Source organism: Megascapheus bottae, chromosome 16, assembly GCF_031878675.1.
Source record: "Megascapheus bottae isolate mThoBot1 chromosome 16, mThoBot2.hap1, whole genome shotgun sequence".
NCBI classification, from domain to species: domain Eukaryota; kingdom Metazoa; phylum Chordata; class Mammalia; order Rodentia; family Geomyidae; genus Megascapheus; species Megascapheus bottae.
In genome coordinates, this window is record NC_143524.1 from 35,264,544 (window position 1) to 35,284,020 (window position 19,477).

At 34.9% G+C, this 19,477-nt stretch overlaps 1 protein-coding gene across 5 annotated transcripts in view; it reads right to left on the reverse strand.

Annotated features, from left to right (window-relative positions):
• Positions 1–257: 257 nt before the first annotated feature.
• The window catches only part of Far1 (fatty acyl-CoA reductase 1), a 55,172-nt gene continuing 35,952 nt past the window's right edge, over positions 258–19,477 (reverse strand). For 4 of the 5 annotated variants that reach the window (XM_090348112.1, XM_090348108.1, XM_090348109.1 and 1 more), the window contains exons 10-13: positions 17,918–18,089; positions 8,668–8,797; positions 4,275–4,402; positions 258–2,972 (exon numbers count right to left, since the gene is read on the reverse strand). In XM_090348112.1, the coding sequence (XP_090204238.1) occupies positions 2,810–2,972; positions 4,275–4,402; positions 8,668–8,797; positions 17,918–18,089 (593 nt within the window). In that variant the 3' untranslated portion in view covers positions 258–2,809. Of the gene's footprint in view, positions 2,973–4,274; positions 4,403–8,667; positions 8,798–17,439; positions 17,612–17,917; positions 18,090–19,477 lie in introns of all 5 variants that reach the window. The other variant, XM_090348110.1, reaches the window with a different exon arrangement.

Here is a 19,477-nt window from a genome sequence, read left to right on the forward strand (position 1 = left end):
CCTTGCTAGTCTGCTGGATTTTTTTTAGAAATCAGAAGATCCACTCATTCTAATATATAAAAATAGTGCTTTTAACAAGATAGGTTCATTTTGTTCATATAGTTCCCCCAAAGGGCTGTGTAACTTAGACTAAGTGAGGATGTAAGATGAATGAGGACATCCAGGGAAGACAAGCGGGGCAGGAGCTGCTTTCTGTAATCCTAACTACACTACCTTATGGATAATTTTTAGAGCATAAAAAGAAAAAAATACTGTAATGGAAATATAGGGATTCATTTATTTTTTTTTGTTGTTTACAAAGGCACCCAATAAAGCTTCTATTTACTTCTTATAAAAGATTATTGGTTTACACTTAACGCAAAAAAAAAAACCCACAAAATTAAAAATCTTGAACCAGTTCCTACAAACACAAAGAAGGGGGGGAAACAAGATTTCTTTTCCTCCCTGATTTGAAGTTTTATTACACAGATTCAAAGAACGCTTACTCTATGCCATCTTTAAGTCAAAGAATGTGTTGCAATGCTTCTCTGCATTCAGATTTAGGACATGTTGCCAAGTTATATTTAAATAAATATAGTTACAGGACATCAGTTTACAAATGCACATGCTAGAGTTAAGAATGAAGGGGGGAACTCAAATGTTTTAAAATATAACTTTATCAAATGAATTAAATGGAACAATTTTAAAGGTTATCTTGTTATAGGTAGTCAAACAGAACCTAAAGTACTTCTGGAAAATGATACAGAATGGATTTCCAAAATCTTTGGCTCTGACCTAAATCTAAAGTCTACATGGTGAGGAGAATGAATAATCCATATATATTCTTTATATTAGTTTTAGAATTGTAAATTCCAGGATGACACAAATTATTCATTGCCTTTCTTTTGCAACAGAATCCTAAACAAATACAAAATTAGTGCATGGCCTCAGTACCTATCTTGTAGCACGTCTATAATTTAGAGTACAAAACTCAATGAACAGTTTAGAGGCTATACTCCCTATGCACTTCATAGGCCTGCCCAAGGTGTATGTGATTTGTAAGCATGACTCAAAGACAATTCATCTGATTCTACGTGGGGTTTTCTTGGCCGAAGTATAAAAATCATACAAATGTTAGCATGTTTCTAACCTGTTATAGAATCCTTAGATGGAGCAGTCACTGTTAGGTGGGCCACCTTAAATCAATGGCATCCTCATTTAATCTATTTTACTCATTTGTAATGGTCTCTCACACCTTCCTACAAGGTATGGTCCTAGACCAGAGACACTTTTAGCATCTTTCTAAAGAATACAGAGAATATATTTATATACATACTTTTTAAAAAATAATATTTTAAAGTTTTACTATGCAAAATCTGACTTTGGCTTCAACATGGAAGCATTTTTCCTTTTTTAAGTATGCACCTGCATGGACGAAGGTGATTTCCTTTACATTTTGTTTTTTCACAATAGCAAAATAAACTTCTTATATACTGCATTTAAATTGATAAAATTAAGAAGTAAAATTACATGTAACTTTTTGAACTGTGAACTGACTTCTTTAAACATACTTAAGATACATTGCTGATGATTTAAATATAGTACAACTTGATCAGCTTATTTAGAACAGTGTTATGCTGAACAATCCATTAAAACAAATGTTAAAACAGTAAGGTAACTACTATTAAGATTTAAAGGGAATTATAATGTATTATTAAAATATACATCAATGTTCTTGCTATTACTTGCTACTATAATGCATTTCTTTCTAATGCTATGACTACATGCAGAGAAAATAAATGGTATCTTTAAGCTCATCGAATTGTTTGCTACTTTATGTGGTAAATAAAGTCTTTAATTTTATACATTATGCAGTATTTTAATTTTCTTGAAGGAATTCAGCTTTCAAGGTCAAAATTAGTATGTGTTTACACATATAAGGACATGTTATTATTATCTGCAATTACATTCTTCCATAGTAACGCACTTTCAGATTTCATTTGAAAGAGAGTACAAGTTTTCTGAAAGTTCTATTAGATTTTATAAAGGTAGGAAAGCCCAAGCACGGTAAATCCATCCCCACTCCCTCCTCCAACATAAGTCTCAAGGAATCTTCTTGGTTCAAACATGAACACAATCTCACAGGACCAATCAAAATGTGATCAAGAAAAAAAAATTCTTATTTTTTCTACTAACAGGTTTATTGCATATATTTGATATGGATTCTTAAAAGCCATTGCAATCCAGAATAGCCTCTTTAGAATAATATAAAGCCTTCTGATTATTAAAGTAACTGAAGAAAATGATATGTACCCTACATTTAAACAGAAAAAGAAAAATGAGAACATGTTGCACATGTTTGCCATGTTTGATACTATTCAGTAACTTATAGGATGAAAAGAAAGCAGTTAAATATTGAAGAATCAAATTCTTACTAACTTAGCTAATATTCCTATCCTACCGCTTTCCATTGCACTGATCATTAGAATTATATGTTAAGGCATATTTAATATGTTCCAGAATTGCACAGTTATACTGGTCAGTATTCTGTCCCCACTTCTGCCCTCACCCTACACCTTTCCAGGGATCAAAATGCTAAAGCATGGTTTTGGTAGCTATTGTAGATTTGAGCTGGCATACCACAGTGTGTTCACTAGACTTATGAGCATAAACATTAAAACGTTACATAAAATGTACCATAATTTACTTCACGCTCGATCTTAAGAAGATTTAATGTCTTGACAAAAGGTGAGATGACTTAAGTACATTTTACATTTTGTGCATTTAGACCATCATATGCATAGATGTTCTAAAGCTAAATTCTTGGTCTTCAGTATCTCATAGTGCTGGATGCCCGGAAGTATGACAGAAACTTGTAACACAGACTAACCACAAAGTACCAGATGTTTCTTGCCATTTGTGATCTTGCAATAAAAATGCGCCAGATCAGAATCACAAGGATAGTATTGAAACCATAACGTATGTTCCGTAACCTGAAAAGTGAATCAAGAAACATGTTAGTATTTTCTAGAACACAATATTTTTTGGATAGTAGCTAATGCTCAGTTTTAAGCTTAATCATACATCAGAATTACTCTGTAACTCGAAACACACATACACATAAAAAACCAAAAGTGTTTAAGTTAGAAAATTAACAAAATTCAACCAAATTGTTGTGAGATCTGCTCTGTGAGCCATCAAATAATCAGTAACTCTATGGCAAAGTCCTTATTTAACTGTGTATTTGAAATACAAATTTATTCACTCAGCAAATACTCCTCGGCATCTTTATGTACCCAGTACAATGGCAAAATAAATAAGTAAATAAAAATTAAAAAATAATAATGCTATTTAAATTCCATTACTTTATCCAAGTAGTTCAAGATAGAACTATAATATGGAGACAACAGTGTAAAGAACTCTGAATACTGGGTCAATTGTTTATTTTCGCCAACTAATATAATAAAACCTTGGTTGAGGAACCAACTTTGCTAACCTAAATATCCTCATCCATACAAGACCCTCACATAAAAAACTACAAGGAAATAACCACTAAAATAAATTACATCGCTGAATAATAGATTATCAGTCTAGATTTTGAGTCTTCTATTTCCTGAGCTTATTTTATTTTAAATCAGTATATACTACACCTTTCAAGAGACTAAGAAAATTCAAACTGTTTTACAAATAAGAAATTCCATGCTGAATGATGTAATGTTACAACTTTTCCAAAGAATATTTGAGAAGAGCTTAAAGAATTATGTAAATAAGTATCTTTTACTTTTCTGCTGTCTTTACTTTGTGATACCAATGATGGGATGATTAGTGATTTTAAAAAACTAAAATTTGGGGCTGGGAGTTTGGCCTAGTGGTTAAAGTGCTTGCCTAGCATGCACAAAGACCTGGGTTCGATTCCTTGGTACCACATACATACAAAAAAGCCGGAAGTGGTGCTGAGGCTCAAGTGGTAGAGCTCTAGCCTTGACAAAGTCCAAGGACAGTGCTCAGGCCCTGAGCTCAAGCCCAGAACTGGCAAAAAAAAAAACAAAAAAAAAAAACAAAAAAAAATCCTAAAATTTATCTGAGCTTCATGCTAAGGAACACATACAATGATGAACATAATAAACATAACAATTTTCAGCTAAATCAATACTGCCATAATTGCAATCCAAACAAAAGCACTTTTCCTAAATATAATAGGTTAATATCCTTTATTCATATAAACATTTATCAAAACAATTATGTGATACTTGACAAGCAAGACAAGATGTAGTAAAAAGCCATGGGAGACTTACTTGTTCAAATGTTTTCTAGCTGCAGGGAGGCCAGACATTTCTTCATTCAATACATACTTCTTAGTTCCCATGCAGTAGTTCTCTATATATTCTGCCCAATGTAATTGTCGTACATCAATATTGAAGGTCTACATTGACAAATAAAAAATATTACTTCCCTGACTAATTTTTCTCACAACTTTTCAAAAATTCACTTTTGTGAAAGAGAATCCCAAATGAACAATATTACAAATGTTTAGTGTTAATTTTCCTATCCTAAGTAATTACAAATTTATATATTCTATACTACTTTATAAACGTATTGATGTGTCTGCTTCTTTTTGATTTATAGCCTTTCCTCTGTTCCTATACTTCTTTGTGTATAATACAAATTATTTTCATAGATAGCACTTTTAACATTAAGAGAAAAAAATGTTATGAAAATTAGTTTAAAATTTTAGGTAAGAACTATTTGATCACTTGATAAGAAAAGTAGATCCAGAAATCTAAAGAATAATGAATTAAAAAATAATGAATAGATAGATCCAGAAATCAGAAACAATAATTCATGGCAAAATGAGAAAACTATCTAGAATGAACTATACAACTTCAGGGAGAGAAAGGTTGGGAGGGGAAAAACCGTGAGAAAAAGAGGGCATGACATTGTTTAAAAAGAAATATACTCGTCTGACTTAAGTAACTGCAAACCCCCTCCCCCATACAGCACCTTTACAATAAGGAGAGAGAAAGGGGAGTGCAGGGAGAGTAAGAGAGAGACAGAACTATTGTTTCATACCAGGGAGAGAGAGCTATCTATTGCTCCACACCACTGATCAATCTGTAGTCAAATGATTTCTGGGTTATATGATTATTAACTACATACAATCACTTAAAGACAGCAAGTTCCAGTGGAGAAAGACTATTATAAACAAATTACATGAAAATACCAACACTGAACTAAGAAGGAGACTTGAATCAATGTAGGAGATATTTATTCAAAAGACACATCTACCAAAGGCTAAGGATGTAGCTTGGGGGCAGAGAACTTGACTAGCACATCCAAGACCTTGAGTGTGATTCTTAGGCATGCTCCACCACATCCAACCCATTAGGTCTTTTTCTCTTCTTGTAATTTCATGTTTTCCCATTTACCTTAGATGCATAGAAATGTATAATTTTAGACTTGTTTTAGTAAGTTACTCTCTTATAGTATCTTTCTTTATAAATTGATAGTTTTACCTTTGCCTAGGTGCTATTGTTACATATTTTAATTTTACTAAATGTTACATCTATATTGTTATATGCATATAACATTATATATCTGTAACATGCATTAATTCTGTGTGCATGCATCACATGTTATATATATCATGTATATAGCGTATACAAATACCATAATACATAAAATTAATAATAGCCTCATAAGCCATTATTTTTATTAGTCTGACTTAGTCTTTTTACCAGAATTTTTGAGATAGGGTAATTTATAATGAACAGGTTAGCTCATAGTCCTAGAAGACACTGAACTAACAGAAAAGTCTTCTATAACCAGCATTAAACCTATTCATGAGGGAGAAAATTAGCTCATAGTCCTAGAGGACATTAAACTGACAGAAAAGTCAGAGTTCAAGCCCCACGACCAACAAAAACAAAAAGGAAAGAAAGAAAGAAAAGAAATCATCTTTTATAACCAGCATTAATCCTATTCATGAGGGTGGAGCCTCATATTAGGCCCTACTTCCAAAGAGTTGCATTAAGAATTAAGCCTATATCTCATATAGAAAAATGACAATATTATTTTTAAACCCAAACAAAACACACACACACACACACACACACACACACACACACACACACACACACACAAAACTAAGATGCTCTGAGTGAGATTCAGTTAAAACAACAGTGAATCAGATACTGGCAACACTTTAAGCTTGAATTATCAAGAGAGATATTTAGAATAATTGTGTTTAATTTATTTTAGTTAAAAAAAATCTCTAGACTATTTAAGTGGTTTTTTTGCCAGTTGTGGGGCTTAAACTCAGGGTCTGAGCACTGTCCTTGGACTTTTCTCAAGGCTAGAGTTCTACCACTTGAGCCACAGCACCACTTCCAGATTTTTTTTCTATGTATGTGATACAGAGGAATCGAACCCGGGTCTTCGTGCATGCTAGACAAGCACTCTACCACTAGCCCAAACTCCCAGCCTCATAAGAATTATTTACAAGATTAAATAAACTGGATTTTTAATATATGCAAATGTAAGAAAAACCCAAAATTCAATTGGATGGTTCTAGGGATGAGAAACTTGATTTCTTCCAAGGGTCATCTGGATACTTACATTATTCAAAATTATTAGGAGGAGCTGGGAATGTTTTGTAATGATAGTACAGTGCTTGCCTAGCATGCATGAAGCCCTGGGTTCAAATGTTTGGTACCGCCTACATAGAAAAAGCTGGAAGTGGTACTGTGGCTCAAGTGGTAGAACTTTAGCCTTGAAAAAGCTCAAGGACAGTGGCCAGGTCCTGAATTCAAGGCCCAGGACTGGTAAAAAGAAAAAAATATATATACATATATGTATGTATGTATATATATACATATATAAACTCAGACTAGAGGCAGCTAAGAATCATACGTATCTGTCCATCATATACCAAATGATTTATTGCACCTTACAAGGCCAGACATTCCCTATGTCTAGTAGGCACAGCTGACAGACTACTAGAAAACTTATATAAACTTAGATTTCAGCTGCGAAACAATTTATGAAATTAGCTTTAAAAGACATGAAGGACAGTGGCTGGGAGTTTGGCCTAGTGGTAAGAGTGCCTAGCATGTACGAAGACTCGAGTTTGATTTCTTGGTACCACATACACAGAAAATGCTGGAAATGGTGTTGTGGCTCAAGTGGTAAGAGCACTAACCTTGAGAAAGCCCAAGAACACTGCTCAGGCCCTGAGTTTAAGCCTCGGAACTGGCCAAAAAAAAAAAACCCAAAAAAGACATGAAGGACAGAATAATCAAATATAAATTTTGTATTTGAAGAAAATGGTGGGAAGGTAGTTTGAAGAAAAATGATTAAGAACTTGCTCCAATTTCTGAGATACCAACCAAAGGAAGGTAAGATAAGGTTTGGTTTTGTTGTTATTATTAATTTTTGATGATACTGAGGCTTGAACTCAAGGCTTGGGTATGGTCCCCAAGATTTTATGCACAAGGCTAGTGTCCTGAGCCACAGCTCCATTTCCAGCCTTTTGTTAGTTAATTGGAGTCAAGAGTTTCACACTTTCCTGCCTGACATTGACTTAGCTTCCTAAGTAGCTAGGATTACAGCACCCAGCCAGGAAGGTAGGTTTTTAAAAATCATAGCAAAACCAGGAGTGGTGGCTCACACCTGTAATCCTAGCTACTCAGGAGGCTGAGATCCAAGGATCAAGATTCAAAGCCAGCACAGGCATAAAAGGACCTGAAACTCTTATCTCCAATTAACCTCTAGAAAATGGGAAGTCGGGCTTGGCTCAAGGGTAGGGAGGTAGCTTTGAGGTGAAGAGCTCAGAGACAGTGCCCAGGCCCAGTTCAAGCCCCATGACCTAAAAAAAAAAAAAAAAAATCACAGCCAGACACATTCATAGAGAAATGCAAGTATTAATCAAAGGAAAATCTAAAAACATGCCAAGAATAAAGATCTCTTTTTTAAAAAGGGGAAAATTATTGACTTCTTAATTGTAACAATATAGATAGAACAAAAATATCTTTAGTGTGCTGAAGTCATATTATAAAACCTAGGATGAAATAAGGACATACCAATCAATACCTAAGAATTCATTAACAATCCCAACTATGAAACCATTTTGTGGTATTCTAGATATATTTTAGGTAGAAATAAAATGATTATAAAGAAGATCAGAGAGTAAAAACATTAGTAAATATATAATTTAAATAAACATTTCTAATTACAGGGCTTTCAAGAATTAAAGCAGTAAGGTTGACAGTGATAATTACAGAGAAAACAAGTTGAGTTTTAAATATCATTCAAGACTCTGTTAGTACACATATTAAAGTATCTAGAGTAACCTCAGAAGACCCACACACATGGAGTTTAACTTTCAAATGGATAGAATGTGTAATGACAGAGTGAAAATATGTATTAGACAATTTGAGGGTTTTTTCCCCCAAAAGCTCAGAAAAACAAGACATATGAAAGAAAAATACATAAAGATGTTGAAAGTTCTTTTGCTTTTGACATTCAAATACTTTATAAATTCTAAGACAAATTCTTCTCACCAATAAATGTAACTGAAGGCTTAATGAGAGAATACAAGTAGATTAATAACTCATTGTATAATAGTTGTAGAAAACATTTCTCAGGTTGCTTAACTGATATGCTACTTATTTTCTAACAGAAAACACTTACCTTTTTATCTTCAGGATTTAGTTGATTCATCAACATATTGACATTATCAGTATTCCAAACCCAAGAATTACTTGTGAAATACTCAAGAAACACCATAGCTTTGTGAAGGCGAGTTATTGTTTTCATCATCCTGTATTGTATAAAAAATTGACAGATTTATATAGTATACAATTAGGAAGAATCCCATCACCAACCCCAGCATACCAGTTTTTTTCTATGTAGACATTAATACTAAAATCATTAACATATAATTCATTTCATGTGTCAAACCAGTAGGTAATATGAATATTTCTGCATCTTGGAAGATCATCTTAAAAATCCAAAATGAAAAACAAAATTTTGGGAAGTAACAGCAAATGAATTTAATACTGCCTAGAGTTCTGCTGACATTTGGAATTAATTCTCAAATGATATGTAATACCTTTAAGGTCATATTTTCTATATACAAAGAAAATAAATGGATGCAATTAACTTTTCTTTGCTTTTTGTTCTCTAAATTACATTTTAATTAACCCAAATTTAAAAAGATTTCCTGAGTTCATAATAGATTTTTTTAAATAATTTGAACTCATCAGCATTACTGAAACAAAATATACAGAAATATTCGTCTGCCATTTAATCAACTCCATTTCAAAGGGGAAGAAAAACCCTCTTTAACTCCAATGTGTGTCACTCTCAATTGGATGTGCTTTGAAATCAATGACTCATGCTGAAATTTTTCTGAAGTAGCTATGCATTCAGTTCTCTATATCCTACCCAATGCCTTCCTTACAGAAATGAGACTATAAAAGCTTTGTGGCTTTTTTGTTTTAAGGACAGGAGGCCTTAATCATTTTATCTGTCATTCATTGTCATTCATTGATATCATAACACTAATCCAAGCAGTGACACGGACAGCACAATGATTACCTATGATTAAGTAGAGATGGGACAGAAAAGACTTTTTGAAACTATATACATCAAAACAAATAATAAAAGATCACTTCTGAAAAATAATTTGTGGTGGAATATTTTTTTACAGAATTCATTTCACAATCTCACAGTAAGAATTAGCATTATACAGTCCAGACAGTCCTCTCCTCAGGGTCTTTAGAAACTGGGAATATGGAAGAAAATTAGAATGAACTAGACTATTAAAAGAAAAAAAGGCAATATGGACTATATAAAGACAAAGTATTTCCTCAAATAAAGTAATTGTAAAATAAAACTTCCAATAAACATGAAAAGAATTATCAAATATCAAAAACTGAATCCGGACAAGAAGAGTACATATAAATAGAACTTGGGATGGGAAATTTGCTTTTTTAAAAAAGATTAGTCACATACTTGTAACTAAATTCATCTATATTATCATAGACAATATAGTATATTTGGATCCCTTCACAAACAGATTAACTTCCTTTTCACTGAAAATTTTCACCTCTTATCTACATATTGAGTGACAAAATTACTCTAAATCAATGCAGTCATTCTGAGAGTAACTGCAATTACAAAATAAAGGTATTTTCAATCTGCAAAACAAAACACAAAGGGAGGGGGGATGCAAAGGATATCTGTTTAAGAAACTTACAGTATATTTACTAGGCAAGAAAAAATACTGGACTGAATAATACTATGGGAATAAAAAAATTTTTCTTTAAAGGAGGGCAGGATCTTACTGACAATCTAGTTTATCAACCTCAGTTATAATAAAGATATTGAGTCAGATAAGTCTTTGTTGTGAGAAGTCACCTTGTACACTAAAAATGCCTCAGCATGCATGGCCTCAATCTACCAGACAATTAAAGGGGAGCCAGGAGCCACCCTATCATGGTGATTTTAAAAAAATAGTTCTAAAACTGCTAATTGTCCATGAGACTCTTATCTCCAATCAATCACCAGAAAACAGGAAGTAGTACTGTGGCTCAAGGGGTAGCCTTGAGCTGAAGAGCTCAGGGACAATGCCCAGGCCCAGAGTTCAAGTGCCACGGCTGACAAAAAATAAAGAGAGAGAGACAGAGAGAGAGACAGAGAGAGAGAGAGAGAGAGAGACAGAGAGAGAGAGAGAGAGAGAGAGAGAGAGAGAGAGAGAGAGAGAGAGAGAGAGAGAGAGAGAGAGAGAGAAAGAAAATCAGGTACAGAAAATGTAGCTACAGGCTGGGAATGTGGCCTAGTGGTAGTGATAGAATGCTTGCCCAGCATGCACGAAGCCCTCGGTTCAATTCCTCAGTAACATATACAAGGAAAAAGCTGGAAGTGGTGGTGTGGGTCAAGTAATAGAGCACTGCCTTGAGCACAGAGAGGCTCAGGGATGGTACCCAGGCCATGAGTTCAAGCCCAGGCCTGGGAAAAAAAGAAAAAAAAGAAAGAAAAGGAAAAAATAAGAAAATGTAGGCTACAGAATTTAAGTGAGATAACCAAAGAACAAGAACATGAAGTATTCATTTATTTAGCCAGACCTGGGGCTTGAACTCAGGGCCTGGGCACAGTCCTTGAGCTTTGTCAAGGCTAGTACTCTACCATTTGAGCCACAGCACCACTTCTGGCCTTTTCTGTATATGTGTGGTACCAAGGAATCGAACCCAGAGCTTTGTGCATGTTAGGTGAGCACTCTATCCCAAGGTCATGCTCCCTACCCAGTTTTTATTTTATTTTTTAAATACTGTTATTAACAATAATATGTATTTCAAAACCTAAATCATTTTCATGTATCCTAGTCCCCTGTGTTAACCAAGCATCCATATGATAGGTGAGAACCAGAGTTTCATGCCTGTAATCCTAGTTATTCAGAAGACTGAGACCTGGATGATTGTGATTTGAAGCCAACCTACGCAGAAAAGTCTACAGACTCTATTTCTAAAATAAACAATAAAAAAGGGAAAGCTGGAGGTGTGGACCAAGTGATAGAATGCCAGGAGTAAGCAAGCAAGCAAAGCAAGAACATGATACCCTGAGTTCAAGTCTTGATACACACACACACACACACACACACACACACACACACACACACACACACACACAAAAAGCAAGGCTGGGGTGTGGCTCAAGAGGTAGAACTAGAACTAGCTTAACAATCTTGAGGCCCTGAATCCAAACCCTAGGACCACTTAAAAAAATAAATGAGCCAGGTGCAATGGCTCACGCCTATAATCCTACCTACTCAGGAGGCTGAGATCTGAGGATCAAAGTTCAAAGCAGCTTGGGCGCTAAAGTCCGTGAGACTCTTCTCTCCAATTAACTAGTAGAAAATCAGAAGTGGTGCTATGGCTCAGGGAGTAGGGTGGAAGCCTTGAGCTGAAGAGCTCAGGGCAGCACACAGGCCCAGAGTGCAAGCCTCACCGCCACCACCAAAAAAAAAAAAAAAAAAAAAAATACACACACACACACACACATATGAGTAAAATGAATTACTTTTTTAAAGATTCCAATGTAAGACAAAAAGTCCATTACCTTAGATCAGCAAATATGTGAAAAAAACAATATAAATCATACAGACTTTATATTTGAAAATTTATAAAGCTATCTAGATAAAAATAATGTTTATGTTCTTTGTTCCTAAGGTATATAATTCCAGAGGTATATATGACCATGGTTTTAGAAAACATCAGAACAAATTTCAGGCAAGATATTGTTTCCTTGCTATTTTCTATTTGGGGATGTGTTTCATTTCCAAAGATAATTATGGTTTTATATTTGATCCTACGTGCTCACCTATCATGTCATGTAAGCTTGTGGCTCCATTGGAATGAAGTAAAAATGGCACTGAGGAGCCAGGAGTTTGGCCTAGTGGTAGAGTGTTTGCCTAGCATGCACGAAGACCCGGGTTTGATTCCTTGGTACCACATACACAGAAAAAAAACTGGAAGTGGTGCTGTGGCTCAAGCAGGAGAGCACTAGCCTTGAGAAAGCCCAAGGACACTGCCCAAGCCCTGAGTTCAAGGCCTAGGACTGGTTAAAAAAAAATGATACCGACACTTCTAAGGTTTGGCCAGAAAAACTGACAGGAGATTTCTGCCTTACTCACTGGAATACTCACCCTTGAAGACTTCAGTCACCATGTATGCTGTCCAACTCCCCCTGAGGGTGCCATGATGTGAGGAAGCTCAAGCTAGTCCATGTGCAAACAACACACATGGAAAAAGCTCTCAGACTACATGAAGAAAGAACAATTGCCTGGCCATCCAAGTTGCTTTGTATCTTTCTTCTCCTTTACCAAACTATCCATAGCACACCTGCCCCAGTTCCTATCTAACTATATCCACTTACTAGATCTTCAGCTAGAATGATCTAGCCAAATCCTTTTCACATTCCTGACCCTCTAAAATTATGACACGTAAATATAGTAACTTTGTTTTAAGACACATTCGTTGTAGTGACTTGTCATGTAGTAAATAGCAGAGCGTAGTGCTATGGATGAGAGGGCTATCTACAAAAGAAATCTAAAATAGAATACTAGCTCACATTGTATAAGATCCTTGAGTAGCTCATTTTCGAAATGTGGAAGGACCAGGAAAAAGTGTTAGTGGAAGTTTTACCAGGCTTTGAGGAAGATATTGGTAAAGGCTTCAAGTGTGACTAGGACAAGGGCTTTGAGGAAGCTGTTGATAGAGGATTCAAGTATAAATCGGACAGGGGATATGGTTCAGTGGTAGAATGCTTGCCTAGCATAAAGTACTGCGTTCCATCCTCAGCAGTGTATATAATGCATGTGTGTACATAAAAAATATTGTTAGAAACTGGGGGAAAAACACAAATTTTAACTAATGGTAATATGGGAGAGAGCAGAAACCATACTAATAAAACTTTAACTAGCCTGATGTAACACAAATGTTATATAAAAATGAACTATTAGAAGCCGGGCTCGGTGGTCACGCCTGTAATCCTAAGAGGCTGAGATCTGATGATCGATCTGATGATGGCGGTTCAAAGCCAGCCAGGGCACTAAAGAACAGGAGACTCTTATCTTCAATTAATCACTAGAAAACGGGAAGTGGTGCTATGGCCCAAAGGGTAGGATGGTAGCCTTGAGCTGAAGAGCTCAGGGACAAAGCTCAGGTCCAGAGTTCAAGCCCCATGACTGACAAAAAAAAAAAAATGAATTGCACATGCATATACACACTTTTCCACATATCCTGAGCTTTCTGCTGGTGCACTGAGATGAAGCAGATGAGTGGAGCTGCAATATTTAGTGGTGCTGAACAGCAGAAGCATAGTTCATTTCATCACTTCATGGGGCTTTGTTGAGATAAATATGTGAAAATACCAGGGAACTGCCTAGATTCTCACTTGGAAAAATCACTCTTTTCCTGAGTGGACTGCATCACTGACACTGTTCTCCTCCATCAAGACTGCACAGAAAAGGGTCAGTCAGTAAGCTACCTGCTGGGAGAATGACAGAGCAATGGAATTGTCATTAAGCATATTGAAGGGCCATGAGGGGAAGAGTCATCAACCCATTGTCAGGTCAGTATTGAGCTATTACCAAGTCTGTTGGTGCTAAAAGTAACAGATAATATGTTCAAAAATTTTTATTCATTTGGAATTCAGAAACTCTAGGCTGTATTACATCAATTATTCAATATTCAATATGTAAAATTCTAAGCAGGAAGGGAGGGAGGAGTTTCTGAGCACAAATCAAATTCAAGGTGAGGATGTAAGATTTATGATGACCAAAGTTAGTGCTTCATAGAAACTTTCAAACTAAAGGCTATCTCTAGATTATAAAAACCACATAGCAAGCCAGGTACCAGTAGTGGCTCACACTTATAATCCTAGCTGCTCCAGAAGCCTGAGATCTGAGAATCATGGTTTGAGAAGCCAACAGGGCAGGAAAGTCTGTGACACTCTTATCTCTAATAAACTATTCAAAAGAGCCCAAAGTGGTACTGTGGCACAAGTGGTAGAGCATTCACCTTGTGTGCAAAGAGGCTTAAGGACAGCACCTTGGTCATGAGTTCAAGCCATAGGACTGGAAAAAATAAATTGTAAAAAAAAAAATCATACAGCAAAAAATCTCTATTTGAAAAGCAGGATCTAAGGAGGCAAGCATTTAAGATCTAAAGGTGCTTTACCATAGCAGACTTACAGGAGACCCAATATGAAGAAGTGTTCTGGAAGAGATCTGTGAATATGGCTTTGGTTTAAGGGGATGGACTACTTTAAAATAGATACGTTAGAAAGTTTCAAAGCAACAAATTTACATGCAAAGCAGAGAACTATACAAAAATAAAAAGTCTCTGTATCAGAAGTCAGCAAACCAGTGTGCATACACTACAGCTAGCCTACCATCTGTTTTGATAAAGTTTTACCGGAACACTATCATGTTCATCATTTACATATTGAGTATGGCTGCTCTCATTTTTAACAGCAGAGTTGAATACTAGTAACAGAAACAATGTGACCATGAAGGCTGAAATATTTATTACATAGCTTTTTACAATAAATCAAAAGTTTACTGGCCCTGCCCTAGACTCTAACCTTTTTAAAAAATGGCTTGAATCAGAGTAAATACCCTATTCAGTTTCATACACAGAACATGTTCTTTTAATGAGAAGCAGGGCAAAGTAAATAGGGAAGAACTAAGAGCCTTTAGAAACCCAGAAAGTTAGAAGCCCATTCTAGAAATTCAGACTGGAATTCAGAACCGCTGTGGGTCAGTGTTTACTGTACACCTCACATTTTCTTCATTTTCACAGCAACATCATCTGATGTCAATTATCTTTCATTGTAAGTAGAGCAAATAGGTGGCTGGAAACTTGTTTTGAATTCACAGGTCTTCCAATTAATACTTGGAAACTGTATCTGTAATACCACTCCCAAACAGCTTTATTTTCATCTGGATATGACTCTAATAACAAAATGCTGGCCTCAAGCTGATGCTGCAGGTATGTTAGGTGGAGAAGCAACTGTATTTGCTAAGAGGGAGAAATATGAATGCTGGGGGATAGACAGAAGGTTGACTGCAACTGACTGCAGACCTAAATAATGTCTGAAATTGCATTACCTGCTCATGTAAAACATGATCTTGACTATTCTCTACTCCCCTTTCCTGAAATCTAGGATTTGTAACAGACTTACAACTAAAAAATGATGCAAAAATGAAAACACTTAACTTTCTTAGGAAAGTCAGAAGAAGCAGTGTAGTTTCTACTTTACTTGCTGAATGCACCCTTTCCCCCGATCCCTCCTGAAGCCTTCTGCTGCCACTGAAAATACTTATTTCCCTCAAAGCTTCCAATAGCCTTTGCAAAGAGCCTACATGAGGTAATCTTGACACGACATGAAACAAGTACATGAAAGATTCCAAACTAAACCACCCAGCTGATTCCAATTTTCCGAGAAATAAATTTAAAATGATAATAAAATAACCCTTGTGATTTTAAGCACTAAGGTTGACATTTGTTATGCTCTAATTTATTTAGTAGATCTGGCTATGTTTTTAAAAATGTACTGATAAGCTTTATCTGCCAAGCACTATGATACGTTAATCTATCGTAATTGTTTGAACAGTTTTGACTTTTCTGTTTCACACTGTAACTTTATTAACAGAAAGACTATCACTGCTATCATTCACTAATCTTCATCTGACTGTTAGCTATGAAACAATGCTACCAATGAAAAATACTATATTTTCCAGATCATTGTAGAAAAATTTGAAAATACTTCCTTTAAAGTTATTTGATCCAATGATTGTTGTTCTTAATAAACTGTTATTTCTCATCTCTTTTGTTGTCTCTTGGTTATCTTATATTGTTATAGTCTCTTGCCTTGTTATCTGATATATTGTATATATGTTTATTTGAAATAGGATAGGGAAGGGGGGAAAATAAGATGAGGGGAGGGGGTTGGGAGAGGGAAATGGGGACAAAATATGAGATGGGGTAGCAATGTTTGTGAGGTAATGCACCTTCTATCTGGTGAATATAATGTAATCCAATATTTGTCATATACTTCAATTATTAACATTCAGGGTTAGGGACATCATAAACAAGTGCATCCACAAAAAATCCCTATAATTAACTCAAAACCTAATATATTGTAAGTGTCAGACACTTCACCTCTATTTTGTGAGTTGTGGATTGAAGTTTTATAATTAGCATATTTATTCATACTCAAATCCTGAACTCTCCAATTAAAGTCAGTACTATAATGCCAATGTAGGTTATAATAATAATAAATGTTTTTGTGGCAAGTTTTCCTGTAATTGTGTGATTAAGACAGCAGAACTTTTTATATGAGGCTCCAATGGAAAAAGAATAATAAAAAAAGAAATGACTATTACAACAATAAGAAAATAAGTTTTCTTTTAGCTTCTTTTTTTGGAACTATGCCATTCCCAATCTGGAAAATTAGTCAAAAACAATAATTATCATATTATAAGCTGAATAGGCAGCTAAGCTATTTCAAGATGATTAATCCAGAACCATCCTTTTTTTTTTCTCATATAAAACTGTACCATTCACTTACAGTTCACCCTGTCAAAACTCATTCCTAGATTTTTAAGGAGAGGAAAAGGGCTCAAGTTCAGCTTATAATAACAATAACAACCCGGATGTAGGATATTTCTTATTTTCATGAGATTTTGGAGAAATTAATGTCTTAATAAATTCAGATCCACAATTAACCTCCCCAAATATCTCCAATTTCTAAGAAATGTTCTAACATCCTGATTGTGATTGTGATTAATCAGGTTAGTAATGCTACAGGTAAAGCTCATGCCAGTGACATTTTGTCTCTCCAGCAAGCTTCTACCACCTTACCAATACATAGGATATTTACTGCTATTCTTCTTACCACGGTTTCTGACCTGTCAACCTGAGTGCAAGATCGAGCAATAATGCAGGTACTGTATGTTTGACACCCTTCCAATAATGAAGCAATAGGTTGTTGGAATAGAACTTAACATTGGGGTGCCTGAACACTTGGTTTAAAGGATTCATCTTGAAGGAATGGTTTAGATAATAGCCTGTAGGAAAAATAAGCGTCAAAGCACTTTGAATATTATTTATTATTCAGAAAAGCACCTAAAGTTAAGCCTAGAATTTAAACACATGACAATAATTTAAAATCCAAACTGTAGAATAAATTAGAGTAACTTACAACACTACCTTTGCTTTCCTGACAAAGCCTTAAAATTCAAGTCTTCTCATTCACAAAAGGCCATTAAGCCTTATCATAAGCATAAACAGATACAGAGTTAATATGCATTTTAGTGTAAGCAAGGTTGCTTAACAGTCAGAGGAACAGATAAGACAGAGCTAGTCACCATTACCTTGGGCTTCTTCCCGTCATCCTGAGGTAGATATCATACAGGAATGCTGGGGCCTTATGGCTTACAGCAATCCAGTAATGATATAAAAGGTGATTGGAGGTTAGATTTACATTGGGCCGTCTGAAGGCCTGTTCGAGAGGATTCCTCTTGAAAGTGGAAATTACATGGTATTCTGGGGAAGAAAAGTTGTGTAACAGCTTTGATAATAACCATGTAATCAAGTTTTGAAAAAAAAAAAAAAAGTCATGTTTTTACACTGCAAAATATTTTCACCAAAGATGCCAGAATGCACTCATTTAAAAAAATAAATGTTTCTATTCTGTTGTAGCTAAGAGAATATGGGTATTTGATACTGGCTCAAGAGTCTTTGTACTGCCACTATTTAAATTAGTTGAATGAAATTTTTTTCTAAAATTTACTCTTAAAAAATCTTTTTAATGTTTTACCTATGTCAGTTTACAATGTCACTCTCTATATTTCAGTTCTCATGGTAGCTTCTTTCTTTCTGTTCCTCTTTCCAGATTCTTATTACTGTACTTTACTTAAAAAGAAAAGCAAATTACCATCCTTTGCTTATGAATAATTAAGTTGCTCAAATCTGCATACATCAAACCAGCTTAAAACAACCCAAAATTAAACTGCTGTAATTTATTCAGGTTATTCAATGCCAACACAAATGAACTTGGTATCTTCTATGGTAGTACTTTAATGGACACATATATTGAGATATTCTCTTAAAAAATAATGCTGATATTGATTTTTCATAAAACTTTACAACATAATAAACTCAAAATATTTCAATATTCTTGAAATAATATTACTTAAAAATACTATAAAAGCACGCTTGTCTTTTTCTTATATGCTCTAATCGTCAAAAATGCCATGGAAAAACTCTAGGGAAAATGTTATTAAATATTGACTTTTAAGAGAGCTGTGCATGGTGGCCCACACAAGTAATCCTAATACTTGGGAGGCACAGGTGAGAAGATTCCAAGTTTGAGACCAGCCTGGGCTACATGGCAAATTCTAGGCCTGGGCTACATGGCAATTTCTAGGCCAGCCTGAGCTACATAGTTTGATCCTGTCTCAAAAAAACCCTAAGCTAGGGATGTAGCTTAGTGCAGCTTGCCTACCATGTACCAGCCTTGGGTTCAATTCCCAGCACAGTTTTTAGTTTAAAATGAAAATTGTTCTGCAGGAGTAACAAAAAATATTCAATTAGAAGTAAAACTGAGAGCTAAATAAATTACTAAATAATTGATTTAGCAACTGACAATAATTACTAAATCAGTGGCGTAAATAAATTTTACTTTAAATTTAAGTCATCATCATACAACAATTAAAAATGATTCTTTTGAATACTCTTCAATTACATTATTTTTCATTTTAAAACTAGTTAACATATACACATTACTACTGTAGATTAACAAATGTCACTAGAATAAATTCTGGAAAAATGTATCCCACTTCCTAACTCCTCCATTTGTAACTTTGGGGACCACTTGATACACAAAACTTCCTTTAGATGCAAGTGACATCACCTATAAATTGTCACTATCA